This window comes from Anabrus simplex, chromosome 2 (genome assembly GCF_040414725.1).
Source record: "Anabrus simplex isolate iqAnaSimp1 chromosome 2, ASM4041472v1, whole genome shotgun sequence".
Classification (NCBI taxonomy): domain Eukaryota; kingdom Metazoa; phylum Arthropoda; class Insecta; order Orthoptera; family Tettigoniidae; genus Anabrus; species Anabrus simplex.
In genome coordinates, this window is record NC_090266.1 from 216613983 (window position 1) to 216631090 (window position 17108).

The following is a 17108-nucleotide window of genomic DNA, read 5'->3' on the forward strand; positions in this document are numbered from 1 at the left end:
GCCGAACTAGTTTTTGGGGAGCCTCTACGCCTCCCTGGGGAAATGGTTACTTCTTCGCCCAGTTCTCCTACTCCACTTAACCCTGCGGATTTTGTAAATCACCTAAGGAAGGTAATGGCCGAACTAAGACCTGTTCCTGCCTCCCGCCATAGTCAAGAGAAAATATTCGTCTTCAAAGACTTGGCAACTGCCTCCCATGTTTTCCTGAGAGTTGATCATGTGAAGCCCCCCTTGCAACCCCCATACTCTGGTCCTTACCCTGTAGTCAGCCATAATGAGAAGACTTTGACGCTAATGATCGGAAACAAGGAAGTAGTAGTGAGTACAGACCGTGTTAAACCTGCATACATAGAAACAAACCTTGCTGTTCCTACCCGCACCAACACACCTGACACATCTGCTACCCCCATTTCATCCAGTCAACCTAGCACTTCTTTTACACCTGACTTACCTGATGCGTCATCACCACCCAGAAAGTACACAACACGATCAGGACGCAGAGTTCGCTTTGCCCGTCCATTCGATTTTTGAACTTTCCTTCTCCGTGGGGGGGTGATGTGGCGGCATCAGGAAGAATGAACTCGCCCCACATACAGAACGCACCCTTGTGCACGATGCAACATTGCATTAGGGTATAGCTTGCTAAACTAGCGTCATTCGGCTGCGTGGAGTGAGCATGAGCATCACGCCTGTTTGTGTCTTGTTGGTGTAATCAGTGTAACCTATCTCCTCACATGCAAAGGTATACTAAAACTGTGTGTGGTGTAAATAAATCTTATTATCCACGAGGGCTGGTTTATTTATGAACGATGTGGAGCCGCCTACAACCAAGACTCCATAAACTCTCTGCTTGCTGCTTGACCCATATTGCACCACTTCCAATCCTACTTTTTAGGTCAGGTACTGGTAGGTTTAATTTCCCATCCTTTTCCAACCATAGGCCGAGATGATTCCTTGTTGTTGTTGTTGTTGTTGTTGTTGTTGTTGCCATGACCAGTTACATCATAACCCTAGCCACATGTACAAATGTACACTCCATTTCATGCATCACAATAACACTGCTTCTCATATATGTATCTAACTACAGTAGAACCTCGATAATTCAAAATTGCGTCTAATTTGAAAAAGCTCTTGTTCCGGGAAACATGAGGTACAGTTTTGCACGTTATTTAAATTATTTAATTCGAAATACTGATAATCCGTAATTCGAAGAACAATGTCTGTCCCATGACCGAAATGCAGGAAGAAAAAAATTATTATTTTACAGAGTAATTTAAATTCAAAATGTATCCACGTTGTGATAGAACGCGTCTTCTGGAATGTGCTGGGGTGGCTTTCCGCACTTTCACTAACTTCTGTATATCTACAGTATGCTTCATATTTGTTAAGTTCGAGTGAAATCGTAATTCTTTTGTATTCAGCGCTTTAAGGAACGCCACAATATCATGTAGCAGGCAGTGTGCGGAGAAGCAAAATCCGTGAACACTGGTGATGCCGACAGTTGGCAAAAAAGCGTGGCTCATACCATCAATTTGTATGCACCAAACAATATTTTCGATGGCGATGAAACTGTATTGTTTTTTTCATTGCCGAGACCAAACAGACTTATGGTTTTAAAGGAGAGAAGTGCCAGCCAGGAAATCGTGTAGGGATGGGAGCATTGTACAGTGTTGCAATGCACACGGAAGCGAGAGACTTTCTCCTCTCGTCATAGGAAAGTTCGATAAGCCACAATGTTTTAAGGGCATCGGGTACTTTCCGTGCAAGTACAGGGCTAAAATGCGTACAGTACATTAATCCAGTGAATAAAGCACTTACACAGGGGAGCTAGCATAGATTTCTCTTCATCTTCGAATCATACTTTCTTTTTCTTTTGTTGCGTGAGGTTTTTGTCAGTGAATTATCCAAGTGCATTATTTGAATAATGTAAATACACCTTGTTGGATACATTATGGAAATAGCTTTTTTCCATGGCATTTGATAAGTTTAAACTGTGAATCAAGGTTAACTGCATGCAGTACCAGGTCTTAGAATATTTTTAGATGCGGCAAAGGTTGACATTTCTGAATTACGAGTTGGCCGTTAACTCGAAATCACATAATTCGAAGTTCAATTTTTGCATCCCAATGACATTGAATTAACGAGGTTTTACTGATACATAAGACAGATGATTATGATGTCCTAATCCCCTAAATAGGACAAAAATCACCATCTAGAATCACTGTGCGATTATCTGAACTGCAGCAATCTGTAGCCATAAAGGAGAATACTTCTGTCTAGTTTTCAGTGTCTGGGCTATTGCAGCAGGAATATAGTAATCCACCCAAGAGCAAGTGAAACATTTTAGGTTAACTTGTAAAAAGTTATAGTTATACACATATATTGATACACAAACATCACCCAAAGAAATGTATTTTTGAATGGTAATGATTTCTCTATTGATTTTGATGGTAAAGTAGTCACCTCTTTGGAGTCCTATTGAAGATGGGTGGTCAAAATAGGTCAAAAACTTTACAGTAAGTTAACTTGTTTGCCATAAAAATCAGCACATTGTTACCTCATTAGAGTGCTTTGGAGAATGGGTGACCAAAGTAAGTCATAAGCTTTCCAGTGAGATAACTTGTCCATCATCAAAATTGGTATTGAAGTCGGTTTCATACATTGTTTATTCTTTATCACTATGTAATGGATGTTAGCGTTGAAAACTGGGCGAGTTGGCCGTGCGGTTAGTGGCGCGCAGCCTTAAGCTTGCATCCAGGAGATAGTGGGTTCGAACCCCACTTTTGGCAGCCCTGAAGATGGTTTCCCCATTTTCACACCAAGCAAATGCTGGGGCTGTACCTTAATTAAGGCCATAGCCACTTCCTTCCCACTCCTAGGCCTTTTCCATCCCATTGTCACCATAAGATCTATTTGTCGGTGCGACGTAAAACAAATAATAATAATAATAATAATAATAAACATTTTAAAAAATTATATCATCAGCCCTTGTAATTTTATGTTAAAAGTGGCAATATCATGGTAATTTTAAAATTTTTGTCCATGAACGAGCGATATAGGAATGACCAAGCAATGATGCTCCACATCTTCATGTTGGCAATTGTTTTGTTCCAGAGAGGGATAGTAGACTGTGTAGTTCTTCAGACAGTATCGATTTCACCTTCTTTGTGCTGTACTTCTCTTTCATAAAAGTGTAAATGTGGTGATAAACAGTTTGTTCCTTTCAGAGTTCTTCAGGAACTGGAACTCTCAAATGCCCTGGTTTACAAATGTAGTTAACATGTTGATGAAGCCTCTATATATTGAATGTAATCAAATACTGTTGTAAGTGAAGTTTTCAAATTTATTCTGCAGGAACTGAAGTCAGTAGCTGAAACATTACATCCAAATATAACTGTTCAAGCAGTCCATAAGAAGATAAATTTAGCAGATGAAGTGCTTGCTTGGGAACATGAACGTTACAGTATTCGCCGTCTTCCTGCCTTCACGATTTCAGCATTGAAGGTAACGTATTTTCTTGTTTTCTTTACTGACAGTTGAGGATTTTTTAATGGAACTATTTCTATAAAATCTTAAATTTGCTTCTTTTGTTCTTTTCTAGTCTCACAAGAATCCTATTCGGACTTCCATTATGGATACCCTTGATACTCTCGAACCAAATGATATTGTTCAGAGAACACAAATTATAGCAGAGGCTTTAGCTAGGCATATTTTCAATCTATCCCTGGGCAGCATCTTTTCAGAAAATTTGGTAAGTAAATTGTATTTGAGGTAAGATTAAGAGTTCTGTAATGTATGGATATTTGGCAGCTGGAGGAATTAGGACCAGAATTGTCTCGGCGTATTCACCATGTAAGGGTGCAGATGAAGATGAAGATGTCAAGTCTTATGAAGCATTGAGTGATATTGTAGTCAGGGTCAACAGCAAGGATAGGATAGTGGTAATAGGAGATTTCACTGCGAGAGAAGGAAATAGAACTGAAGGATACCAAAGGGTGATTGGTAAATGTGGGGATGATATGGAAGCTAATAGGAATGGGAAGCGTTTGCTGGACTTCTGTGCTAGTTGGGTTAATCACTTATGAATACATTCTTCAAGCATAAGAGTATTCACCACTACACATAGGAGGGTAGGGGCACTAGATCCATAATAAACTATATCTCAATCGACATTAAATTCAGGAAATCTTTTAGGAATTGTGCAGGTTTTCTGGGGATTTTTCAGTGATGCAGACCACCATCTGATCTATAATGAACTAAGTATCTCTAGGCTTAGGATAGAGGAAGTGAAATCCATCTGCAGACGACTAAGTATAGAAAATCTCCAGGATGAGGAAATTAGACCTACTTGGATTTGATTTGTGAAATGTTCCTGCCGGGCCGAGTGGCTCAGACGGTTAAGGCGCTGGCCTTCTGACCCCAACTTGGCAGGTTCGATCCTGGCTCAGTCCGGTGGTATTTGAAGGTGCTCAAATACGTCAGCCTCGTGTCGGTAGATTTACTGGCACGTAAAATAACTCCTGCGGGACTAAATTCTGGCACCTCGGCTTCTCCGAAAACCGTGAAAGAGTAGTTAGTGGGACGTAAAACAAATGACATTATTATTATTATTATTATTATTATTATTATTATTATTATTATTATTATTATTATTATTATTATTATTATTATTAAGTGTTCCAGACAGTGGACAGTAAGCAGGTTCAGGATATAGAAAGAGAACAGGTGGCATACAGGAATGCTGCATTAGAAACAGCAAGGGCATGCCTAGGAACAACTGTGTATAAAGATGGGAAAAATTGAACATGTTGGTGGAATGATGAAATGAGAGCAGCTTGTAAACGTAAAAAGAAGTTGTCAGAAATGGCTCCAAACAAGGACTGATGCAGACAGGGAATTGTACATAGATGAAAGAAAGATGGTGAAACAAATAGTTGTTGAATCCAAAAAAGGATGCGTGGGAAGATTTTGGTAATAACCTGGCAATGCTAGGTCAGGTGGCAAGGAAACGTTTCTGGATATTAATACAGAATCTTAGGAGGGGAGAGAAAAATTAAATGAAAAGTGTTTTGGGTAATTCACTTGAACTCATAATAGATCCCAGGGAATCGCTGGACAGCTGGAAGGAATATTTTTAAATCTTCAACATAAAAGGCAATCTTCCTCATGATGTAGCGAACAACCAAGCTTATGGGGAGGAGGACAATGATGTTAGTGAAGTTACGCTTGATGAAGTGGCAAGGGTGGTAAATAAACTCCATTGTCGTGAAGCATCAGGAATAGATGAAATATGACCTGAAATGGTGAAATATATAGTAGAAGTCCGATATAGCAAGAATTCATAATGGCGAAAAATTTACTCGCTGTAGCGGATTGTTGTTATATCTGATATTTGTAAAAATTGGGTGGAAAACCCACACACATTAAAATCGGTCTGTAACAACAATCCATTTCTTCTAAACTTGTGTTTTCGCAAGCACCAATAGAGTAATGATAACCTTTTCGTAGATTTCCATACTAGGGCTTACTTGTAAATTATTTTTCTAATTCCGAGATGTGAACGCGTATGTTCAGTTTCATTCTGAAAAATTGTAGTAGTATCACTCCAGTGGCTTCTGTGGCAAACATTTCAGTTTTCTTATTCAAGCAGAGTCGGCTAACCCAACTTAACCTCATATGAATCATGAAAACATATTTCAAACACCAATAGAGTAATGATAACCTTCGCTATAAATTACTTGGGAATAACCTTTCTGAAATTTGACCAAACACGAAAAAATACAGTGAAACCTCGTAGTGCGTTCCACATTTAGACGATTTCTCGCTTAGCACGTTGTAAATTAGAAGTCCCGATTCATGTCTTATTTAATCTATTTAAACATGCCTAACTTATCGCGTCACAAATTTTAATTATTACTGCTCAGTGCAATCACATTTTTTTCACAGCCCTGAAATTGTTCTTCGTCATTTCTTGTGAAGGGAACGTGATTTCCAACACGTAATTTTTGACAGGAGCCAGGTCAGGGAAAGTTACGCAAAAACTGGAAATGGCCTTGAATTCCAGAACCTTAGAGAATAAATTATAGCTTCGGGAAGCAAGCCATTAGCCTCGGGAAAGTTCAGTTTTGCTTTCCGGTTTTCATTGATATTGCTGAATAACCCAGTAAGCCTGTTTGTGTTTGTATTTTGCAATCTATTCTGAAGTTAGAAGTTTATTCTGTGTTGAGTGACACATTGAATGGTAGCGAATATTTGTTGCGTGATAGGCTACATAAAGATGAGGAACATAATCGTGTGAAGTTGACTAGCGTGGTGGGTATTTGTCTTGTGGTAGCCCCGTTATAGATTCTGAAAAAGTCGGGAAATCGCTTACTAATGAAGACAAAATCCAGGAAGTGGACAGGCATTCGCATCTTTCAACTGTGGCGCTTATGTGGAAACTTGCACCTTTGAGTTTCAACTCTAGTCTATCGAAGTGTTGTCACATTCAAGATGACTGTCAAAGTCAGTTCTCTCGCACATGGCCAAGTTTAACCTCCAGATTCATGGTCGAAGAGTGTGACCAGAAAACAAAAATTTTAACCACTGGTCCGAAATATAAGGCTTCAGCTGACATTTCTTTAAGAAAGTGTATGATCTGCAATAATGCACTGATACTTCTATGGGGCCCCACTGCAAACGTTTTTATATTTGTTGTCAGGTGTTTTACACACCTATTAATACACTTTTTATTTAATAAGCCCCAGTGGAAGGGTTTTCATGTTTGTTCTCTTGTCTTTTGCACACCTTTCAATACTCTCATCGCATCTGTAGAAATGGTAGATAGCCCATATTTCACTGTACCGTGCATACACGACATAAAATGCATGCATGTCGGAAAAAACATATCAAGTGTTTACATATTTGTGTTGGATAGTTTTTATTTGTGTATTCAATAGTACGTATTCTCGCTTAACAAATTATCTTTCCTTGTCCCCTGCAGAAATGCGTAATAAGGTTTTACTGAACAAACTAACCTCCGAAATCAGTCATCCACTCTGCGCCGTATTTTAAGGTGTATCACATTTTTTCTAATTTCAGTACATAGTTTTAAAACTAAGCAATCATTTACTTGAGCCTTTATTTCTAACGAATGAACTACTGCTATCAACCACATTATTTATGCATTTGTTATGGAAACATGTTCTCTTTCATTTCGAATTGTGCTTATAGAACACCAGTCTATCAGTATTGCTTATCGACTCCGATATTGCCTTCGAGTTTGAATGCCAACAAGAGTGTTCCATAGTGCACATAGCAAAAAATCTATACCAAAGATGATAGATCACGTTCAATATAATCGCTGGAGTGCATAAATAATGATAATGGAAAATATTATGCACGCCTAATCGCTCATAATAACGGTTGCATCATTGATAGGGTTCTCGCTGTAACTGAAGGATAATATACAGTTTAATATAGTTATTTTTCAAGGGAGAGAAAAAAGCTGTCGTTATAATGGAGTTCTCGCTATATGCCGTACTTGCTTTAGCAGACTTCTGTTGGTAAGTAAGGATGAAATGGCTTCTTAGAATAAGATTAGCATGGAGTTTTATTAAGATACCTTCTGATTGGACAAACACAGTAATTGCACCTGTCATTAAGCAAGGGAACAGGAAGGATTGCAACAACTATCAAGATATCTCATTGATCAGTATACCAGGCAAGGTGTCACTGGCATCTTGGAAGAGGCCGGGGGGGGATCAGAGAGGAAATTGGATGAAAACCAGTGTGGTTTCAGACCACAGATGGGCTGTCCAGATCAGATTTTCAGTAAGCGCCAAGTAATTGAAATATGCTACAAGAGGAATAGATCTAGAGAAGGCTTATGACAGAGTACCAATGGGAAAGATGTTTGCCATACTGGGAGACTATGAGATCAAGGGTAGATTAATAAAATCAATCAAAGGCATTGGTGTTGACAATTGGGCTGCAGTGAGAATCGATGGTAGAATGAGTTTTTGCTTCAAGGTATTTATAGGGTTACATAGGGCTGTAATCTTTCACCTTTGTTGTTTATGTTTTACATGGATCATTAGATGAAAGGTATTAAGCAGCAGGGAGGGATTCAGTTCAATGGAAATGTTGTAAGCAATCTGGCCTATGCTGAGGATTTGGTCTTAATGACAGATTGTGCTGAAAGCTTGCAGTCTGATATCTTGGAACTTGAAAATAGGTACAGTGAGTATGGTTTGAAAATTAGCCTTTTCAAGACTAAATTAATGTGAGTAGGTAAGAAATCCAAGAGAAGTGAATGTCAGAGTGGGGATACTAAACTGGAACAGATAATGCCCAGAAAACAAAAGCATCGAATATCAACGTGAAGAGCAAACGGAAATTTAGAGTCGGTGATGAAGACATTAAAGAAGTCGAAGAGTTTACATCAGTGTGGTGATGTCAAAATGAGAATCCACAAAGCAAATGCGGCATTCATACAACTCTATCTGATATGGAGGGCCAGAGAAATATCAATGAAAACCAAACTTTGCATTTTCCGAACAAATGTAAAAACAGTACTTTTATATGGTTGTGAAACCTGGAAAGTTACCTCAGAGATTACTCATAAACTACAGGTATCATAAAATGCTTAAGGAGAATTAAACGTATTTTCTGGCCAAAAGTAATTTAAAACTAAGAACTTTGGAAACAAACAGAAGAAGAACCCATTGGCATACAAATAAAGCGGAGGAAGTGGAAATGGATCGGCCACACACTGCGGAAGCAGCAGGATGCAGTGGAGAGAAAGGTTCTGTTTTGGAACCTCCAAGGACAACGGAAGAGAGGTAGACCCAGGAAGTCATGGAGACGCAGTGTGATTGGAGGAGGCAAAACAAGAAGGGAAGACCTTTGGAGAACTCAAGAGCCTGGCTCAAAATAGGATACGCTGGCGCTGCTTTGTCGAAGCCCTATGCTCTGCAAGAGAGTAAAAGGAAATAATTCAAGTTCTCCCAGGATGGTAATGTCAGAAGTGAGATTGAATCAAGGTGCAGTAAAGCTAATACAGTGAGCTCGCAGTTGCAATCAACAGTATTCTGTAAGAAGTAAGAAAGAAACTATCTTTACATCAGTCTGTTTTCAGACCATCTTTGCTTTACGGGAGTGAAAGCTGGGTGGACTCAGGATATTTTATTCATGAGTTAGAAGTAACAGATGTGAAAGTAGCGAGAATGTTTGGTGGTACAAACATTTGAGAATAATGGCAGGAGGGTTCTCGGAATGAGGATATAAGACCATGGTAGGAATGAATTGGATGGATGAGGCTGTATGCATATACCGGCTTTGGTGATGGGGGTCTTGTGAGGCGAATGGAGGATAGGTTACCTAGGAGAATAATGGACTCTGTTATGGAGGGTAAGATGAGTAGAGGGGGACTAAAACGATGATGGTTAGACTCACTTTCTAACTATTTAAAGATAATATAATTTCGTGTGGCTATTTCTAGCCGAGTGCAGCCCTTGTAAGGCAGACCCTCCGTTGAGGGTGGGCGGCATCTGCCATGTGTAGGTAACTGCGTGTTATTGTGGTGGAGGATAGTGTTATGTGTGGTGTGTGAGTTGCAGGGATGTTGGGGACAGCACAAACACCCAGCCCCCGGGCCATTGGAATTAACCAATGAAGGTTAAAATCCCCGACCCGGCCGGGAATCGAACCCGGGACCCTCTGAACCGAAGGCCAGTACGCTGACCATTCAGCCAACGAGTCGGACTATTTAAAGATAAGAAGTACAGGACTAAATGAGGCTACAGAACTAGTTACAAATCAAGGATTGTGGTGGTGTAGAGTATATTCACAGAGGCTTGCAGACTGAACGCTGGAAGGCACAATGATGTATAATGAAGATGTACGTACGTACGTACGTCTAAAACATTAGGCTGATTTTTGTGACTGAGAGTTTGAGAGAATGGCTGAATCGATTGACATCATAAAGCATTCTGACCATAGCTCTTGGCCTGTAGATTTGCAAAATGTTTTTAAAAGCATAAATATTTCTTGCTGTATATTTTAAAATGGTTAAAGAAAAATATAGCATTTGATTTGCCAAACCGCTCGCCAGTACATCAAGGCCGCCGGAATCGTATGAGCGCTGAGCAGGTGGCATGATAGGGGAGGTGGAAGGGGGTAGGCACATCCATGCAGTGAGTTGTCTTTCTGGTCTGCTGTACTTCGTAGACAGAAACAGCAACTATTTTTCTGCCTAACAGTCGAACAGTGCACATTACATTCCAAATTCCTCTAAATTTAATTGAGAGTTCAGTGTCTGCATTAAAATTAAATTCCAAAACGGCTGACTATATTCGATTAGCCCAGCTCAGTATGAGATAAAGCCCCAATGGCAAATAGTCATTAATAGGGACCTGAAAAATTAACATCTATTTGTTTCAAAATTAGCATCTATTTTTCCAAATTAGCATCTATTTACAAAGTTAAAATCGCATGGAATTATTAATTTGAACGATTCCAAGTTTATGAAGTGCAATTATTGTCCTTGGTTCACACACAATACAAATTCTTTGTTCAATCGAAAGCATTGTCAGTACTTCGGCATTGCTTTTTTTTTTTCAAATTGCACCATCTGTTTGTAACCACTGTGTTGTAATGAGACATGTGCTCGCTATTTATGTTGTACGTTGGGGTCCACAAAAATCAAGACAGTATTTAGCAAATATGCTGAACTCTGTCTGAACTGCAGTTGATGCAAGCATGACATCACATTTCTCACTTTCTTTCATCTGGGTTTGAATTGCATGTTTCACCGGGTGAGTTGGCTGTGCGGTTAGGAGTGTGCAGCTGTGAGCTCGCATCCGGGAGATAGTGGGTTTGAATCCCACTGTCGGCAGCCCTGAAGATGGTTCTCTGTGGTTTCCCATTTTCACACCAGGCAAATGCTGGGGCCGTACCTTAAGGCCATGGCCGCTTCGTTCCCATTCCTTAGCCTTTCCCGTACCATCATCGCCACAAGACCTATCTGTGTCGGTGCAACGTAAAGCAAAAAAAAAAAAAAAAAAAAAAGAATTGCATGTTTCAGAGAACAGTAACCAGACCAGATATCGTTATTGACACAAAATGCTTATGGTTGGTGTCTTTAGCTTTCAATGTGGTTAACTTGCACTGTGAAGAATGAGCAGCTTTGACAAATGTGTCTCTGCATGCAGCCTGCTATAGAGGAGTGAGCTTAATCAAAGCATCGTTAGTCGCCGCAGAAAAATTCCCCTCATAAATGAAGGTAAAACTGGTGTCAAGGTTATGCAGTTTGGGGTAAAGGAGATGAGAGGTAGGATACAGACCCTCTTCAAGTTCAGTAAGGAGGTCAGCCAATCCAGCTGCATGATCTGTGACAAAAACCATGTGGGAGTGAAGCCTATTCACTTTTCGGTCACTCAGATCAGTCAGGTACTTCATACCACAGTTGTTGATGTCTTTCATGTCGGACATCTTGAAAAATGTAACATCAGTAAAGTAAGCACTCAAATAGAAGACAGCCTGAAACCAGCTATTCCATCGGGTTATGACAAGTGCAGGAAAACGCTTTGCTTCATTTGAAGCACCATACTTTGATGTTAAGAATTGTAAATATTATATTTTCGCTTTCTTGTGTTCAAAAGTGCAGACTTTATCATCGCAACCGCATGATTTAAATCTGTCATCACTGCAACCCAACTATTGCCACCCAAACTGATCTTATGTGCCCAGCACTGTACATGCATTAAATGATCCCCTATGACCATACTTCATGTTTCATAACACCGGGTCATGTACGGGGCACTGTCACTAACAAACACTTAAACTGCATCATATGGTACAATATAACTGCGCAGAGCTTCTAAAATAGCCCGAGAGCAGTTTGTAGCATTTCCTGCATCAAGATAGTTTACAGCAACAACGTTCAGCTCTCTTTTCGATCCGGCTGGGACTTGGAATATGATGATAAAAACACAGCGGCCAATTCTCTCTGTAGTTTCATCACAGAGTATGTTGATGTTCTTCCCCACTAGAGCCTCTGCTGTTCTTTTCTGGTGGTCAGATGTAACTTCTCGAAAGGAAAGACCTCAAATTATAGCAAAATAATTTAAAATTACTGGATCAATTGGGTACGGGTAAGATAGTTCGATATGGAAATCGCACTCAAATTCAATATCCTTCAATTTTGCGCGTGGTTTCGATGTCGTAATACTTAAACCGTACCCGATCAATGAAATCTAAACTTACCCAGTAAATATACTTCACGTACAGTTCTCACACATGGCAGCTCTTCATTTGAAAACTCAGTAATCCAGGCTCTTAGCTCTTTGCTTTCCAGCTTTCTCAGAGGTATATTTGCTTTGGTAAATAATTCAACTGTGCGTTTCGAGAAGTTATCTCTGGAAATTTTTCGTCTTTTACAACTATCTGTGTAAGCACAGAAGATTGCTTTCTTTGAGACGTACTAGCAGCAGGGGTTGAACTTTCGTTATTGCGTCGCTTACCCACGTGTTTTTCAGATTTAACATGTTTCACAATGCTATCTTTTTTTCCCACCCAACTTGGCAATTACAATACTTGCAAAACACTGTCGCTGAATCTGTGGCATATAAACCATCCTTTGCATATTGCTGACCCCTTTCATGCCCCCCATAACCTAAACGATCGCTCAACTTTCTACTCTTCACTAGTTTCAGTTTTGAACAACAGGAAAACAATGCTGCATCTATCTCGTTATTTCTGTGACACTTTATTTACATTTCGATAATAATCGATACAGATATTATTCCCCTTGCTATTCCCATTGTAAATATCGATTAAAGTCAGCAAGCAGCAATCGATCGTGTATTTTTCTTCATCGATCGGAACGGTCGAAAAATTTATGCATCATATTTCTGACGATATTGCCGTAATATGTTGTTTTCGCCAGTAAAATAGCACATTTTCACAGAATTCATACCAAAATCGCATATTTATACTAATTTTGCATTTTGGGTCAATTCGCATTTTGTCGCACTTCTATTTATGCGTAAAAATGATCTTATTCCACATTAGAATTACTGTAGGCTTGGATTTAGTACAAGATTAAAAAATTTGCATTTATCGCAAATGCAATTTTTTCAGGTCCCTAGTCATTAATTGTGTGAATCATGGTCTAAAATATATCGTAGGTAATGACGACATTCCATTCCTTCTGGTGGAAGAATTTTGTTCTTGGGAGAGATTTCATAAAGGTTTTGCCCGTTTTGCCACATGATTATCACCGGACAATTATTTAATTATAATTATTATAATTATTAATATCGTATTGACCCTTCTTCAAAACACACCGCTTACATAAAAATATGTGCACAAAACAACATAAAAATGGAATTTCTTTATTTTCTTTGCAAGAAATCAGTAACGGACTTTCCCCTCTGTAGATGGTGATGGATCAAATGTTATTGACCTACAAGCCAAATTTTAGCACATGATAATGTGATTGAAATTTATAGCAAAACATTCACTTCTGTGAGAGATGACCTCATTTTCTCGGAAGTTGCCATTCTTAATCAATTTGAAAGTCATTGGGCTAATACTCGGTAGTTCAAAACCATAAATTAGCGTCAGCAGATTAATACTGAAGATGAAAGCAGCTACTTCAATTTCCTGCATAATTCAAGAATTCCTTGGAATTAATGATTTGCCTCCGCATATTCTTATTCTAAAAATTGTAGCCATTGTTACGCTCCTTAGAAATTTGAACGTTTCTCAGCGACACCCAAACAGAACCACATTAGTGCCTAATTCTATGAAGTATGTATGAAAATGATTTAGATTAAATGATAAGTGGTGACAAAGCTGGACAGAGAGCTCTAAACACATCTGATAAAACGCTTCTTTTTTACTGTTAAGAGGCATTCAATTTCCAATTCGCTTGGCATTTTGTATCACGGTCAGTCCTCAGGGTACATGAAGGTCTCTATTTACCTCAGCCAGTTTTAAGACATGGCCAGTTAAGTTGCAATGTTAAGAGAGCGATATTTTAAAGTTGCAAATTAATTGTACAAGGAATGCACAGTGTAAGTGGCTGAGTGGTTTGGATCTTGTAGCTATCAGCTTGCATTTAGGAGTGAGTGGGTTCGAACCCCACTGTTAGCAGTCCTGAAGATTGTTTTCCATGATTTACAACTTTCATACCAGGAAAATGCTGGGGGCTATACTTTAATTAAGGCGACAACCGCTTCCTTTCCACTTCTGGATGTTTCCTGTCCCATCATCGCCATATGATATACCTGTGTTGGTACGATGTAAAGAAAATTGTAAAAAATTAGAGTATAAGGAGTGTCGTATATAAGGAAATTCTTCAATAAATACATACCCCTTTGACAGTCATGTCTTGATGGGTTTCAGCTAGTTACTACTACTACGAAACAAGTCTCAAAGATGCTTGTTAGAGCTTCGATACAATCTCGCGAGTTTGCATTGGTAGTTTCTTGAGTGTTTGTAAAAATGGAAACAAAATAGTCTATGAAGCATTCTTATTTTGCTTTTATTGAATAGTAAACTCACCGGACAAAATATTAGTCACCCTAGTGTGCGCGCACAGATGGATCATTAAGCCTGTACAGATGATGCAGCGCATTGCCTCTATGTGAGCATTGGGCAATAGCGATCAGTGAGACATTGATGTTTCAAGCGGACAGTGTACGTCAACATGGGTAGATGTAAGGATGTGACAGATTGGCAAAAGGGGCCAATCGATGTTTGGCCTTGCCCATTGCCATATGGTGTGTGAAGTTGCCGGATTTGTTGGTGTTTCACAGCAGACTCTTCAACGTGTCTGCAAGCAATGGTGTACTACACGCGATAATGTAACACGACGTCAGAATTGTGGTTGGAAACAGATCCTGACTGAAAGGGACTGGAGATGCATTTCACAGCTTGTAAATCAAAATAGCTTCCAAACCTGACATGAATTGCTGCATTGAGTGAATGAAGGTCCATCCCAACCTATTAGCAGGAGAACATTGCAACGAGAACTGCATGCAACGAACATTTGGAGTCGGTCACCTTGCAAGAGCCAGGCTGAGTGGCTCAGACAGTTGAGGTGCTGACCTTCTGACCCCAACTTGGCAGGTTCGATCGTGGTTCAGTCCGGTAGTATTGAAGATGCTCAAATATGTCAGCCTCGTGTTGGTAGATTTACTGGCACGTAAAAGAACTCCAGCACGACTATATTCTGGCATCTTGGCGTCTCCCAAAACCTTAAAAGTAGTTACTGGGATGTAAAGCCAATTATAATTTATTACCTCACACAGGCACATAATGTTGCACGTCCGTCCTTATAAGATTGCAAAGAAATTGGAAATTTATTGAACATCTCCTTAGGTAAGTTATTCCAATCCTTAACTCTCCTACATATACACAAATATTTACAAACATTTTTCCTCTTGAATTCCAACTTCATCTTCATATTATGATCTTTCCTACTTTTAAAGACACCACTCAAATTTATTCATCTACTAATCCCATTCACCTTCAGGCTTTTTTTCTACGGACGCCATGTGCATGGGCTTGTCCTTCGTAAATCGATCAGACATACAGTCAGGATTGCTTCATGTGTTCTTACATTTCTTCTGAAGCCAAACTGATATTCTCCCAACTCGGCTTCATCTTGTTTTTCCATTCTTCTCTAAATAATATATTTTATGGTTTTGCAAGCGTGGTGCAGTAGTTTTCACACTTGTCAGTACCTGCTTTCATGGAAGTAGGTATAAATTGTCATAAGTCATATGGTACTTCTCCTGTATCATACATCTTACATCCTGAATGGAAGAACCTCGCTAATGTTAGTTTCTTCTAAGACAGTAATTCAGAGGGTATGTCATCAATTTCAGGTGCCTTGTTCCTATTTAGTTCTCTCAAAGCTCTGCCAAATTCTGACCTCGGAATTTGATCTCACACTTCATCAACATCAACAGTCTCTTCTTGTTCCAGAACCATATCATCTACATTTCTTTATATTGATACCATTGTTGAACATGTTCCTGCCATCTTTCTGCCGTGTCTTCTTTCCCTAGAAGTGGTTTTCCTTCCAAGATCTTAATATTCATACACCTGGTTTTCTTTCCTCCAAAGGTTACCATGATTTTTCTGTATGCAGCATCTACCTTTCCTACAACATCCTTGGACTTTTCTTTCATCCTGTCCTGCACTTTCTTCCTACTTCTTTCGTTAATCACATGTACTCTTTTCTTCCCTCCCCACTTTTTTCTTCTTCTTGCTTCCGAATTTGGCCAACTATGGACCGCGTGAAACTTATTGCTTTCTGGCCAGCCTTCTTCTTTTCTCTTCCCAGAACTTCTTCATTCGTTCACTCCTTATTTTTCTCTGCTCCTCAGACATTACAAATTTGGGCCTGTTCTTCCGCTGCTCTTCATGAAATTTGTAGTCATCTACTCGAGTTCTGAACTTCTTTCTGTTGAGGATCAATTCTGGTGTTATTTTAATTTCTTCTGCGTCCTTCTTAACCTCCTCCACCCATTTCGTTGTTCTCCTCAATCCAGTTATATATTTGAATATCCTTTTAGTCAGGCGGTTGTCATTCATTCTGACGAGATGTCCGTAAAATTTTAGTCTTTGTTTTCGCATTGTGTCCGTGATCTTTTCGGAATACTTGTAGAGATCCTCGTTTCTCCTTTTCCTCCACGTACCATCCGTCGTTTTCTGAGGTCCAAGAATTTTCCTCAGAATTTTTCTTTCCTTCTTCTCAATTTCCTTAAGTTCCCCTTTTTTATTTAATATAAGGCATTCTGAACCGTACAGCCCCTCTGGTTTTACAACGGCATTGTAGTGTTTAATTTTGGCTTTGTAGAATATTGCCTGTTTGTTGTACCTGTTCTGTGTCAGTCTGTAGGCCAGTTCCAATTTTCTAGTTTTTTTCCTTGTTTGCCTCCTTGTCTAGTCCATTGGGTTGGATCAGTTCTCCCATATACTTAAATTTTTCTACTCTTCTAACCTTTCCGCACTTCACTTCCATGCTTTTCTCTCCCTGATGTTGGTACTCCATGTACTTCGTCTTTTCGTAGGAGACTTTGAGACCTGTTTTCTTCGCAATGTCATGAAGA

At 39.4% G+C, this 17108-nt stretch overlaps 1 protein-coding gene across 1 annotated transcript in view; it reads left to right on the top strand.

Annotated features, from left to right (window-relative positions):
• LOC136864014 (BOS complex subunit ncln) overlaps nucleotides 1-17108 on the top strand; it is a 260068-nt gene that overhangs the window by 157792 nt on the left and 85168 nt on the right. Inside the window, exons 8-9 of the mRNA XM_067140513.2 lie at nucleotides 3355-3504; nucleotides 3602-3751. Coding sequence (XP_066996614.2) covers nucleotides 3355-3504; nucleotides 3602-3751 — 300 coding nt within the window. The remainder of the gene's footprint in view (nucleotides 1-3354; nucleotides 3505-3601; nucleotides 3752-17108) is intronic.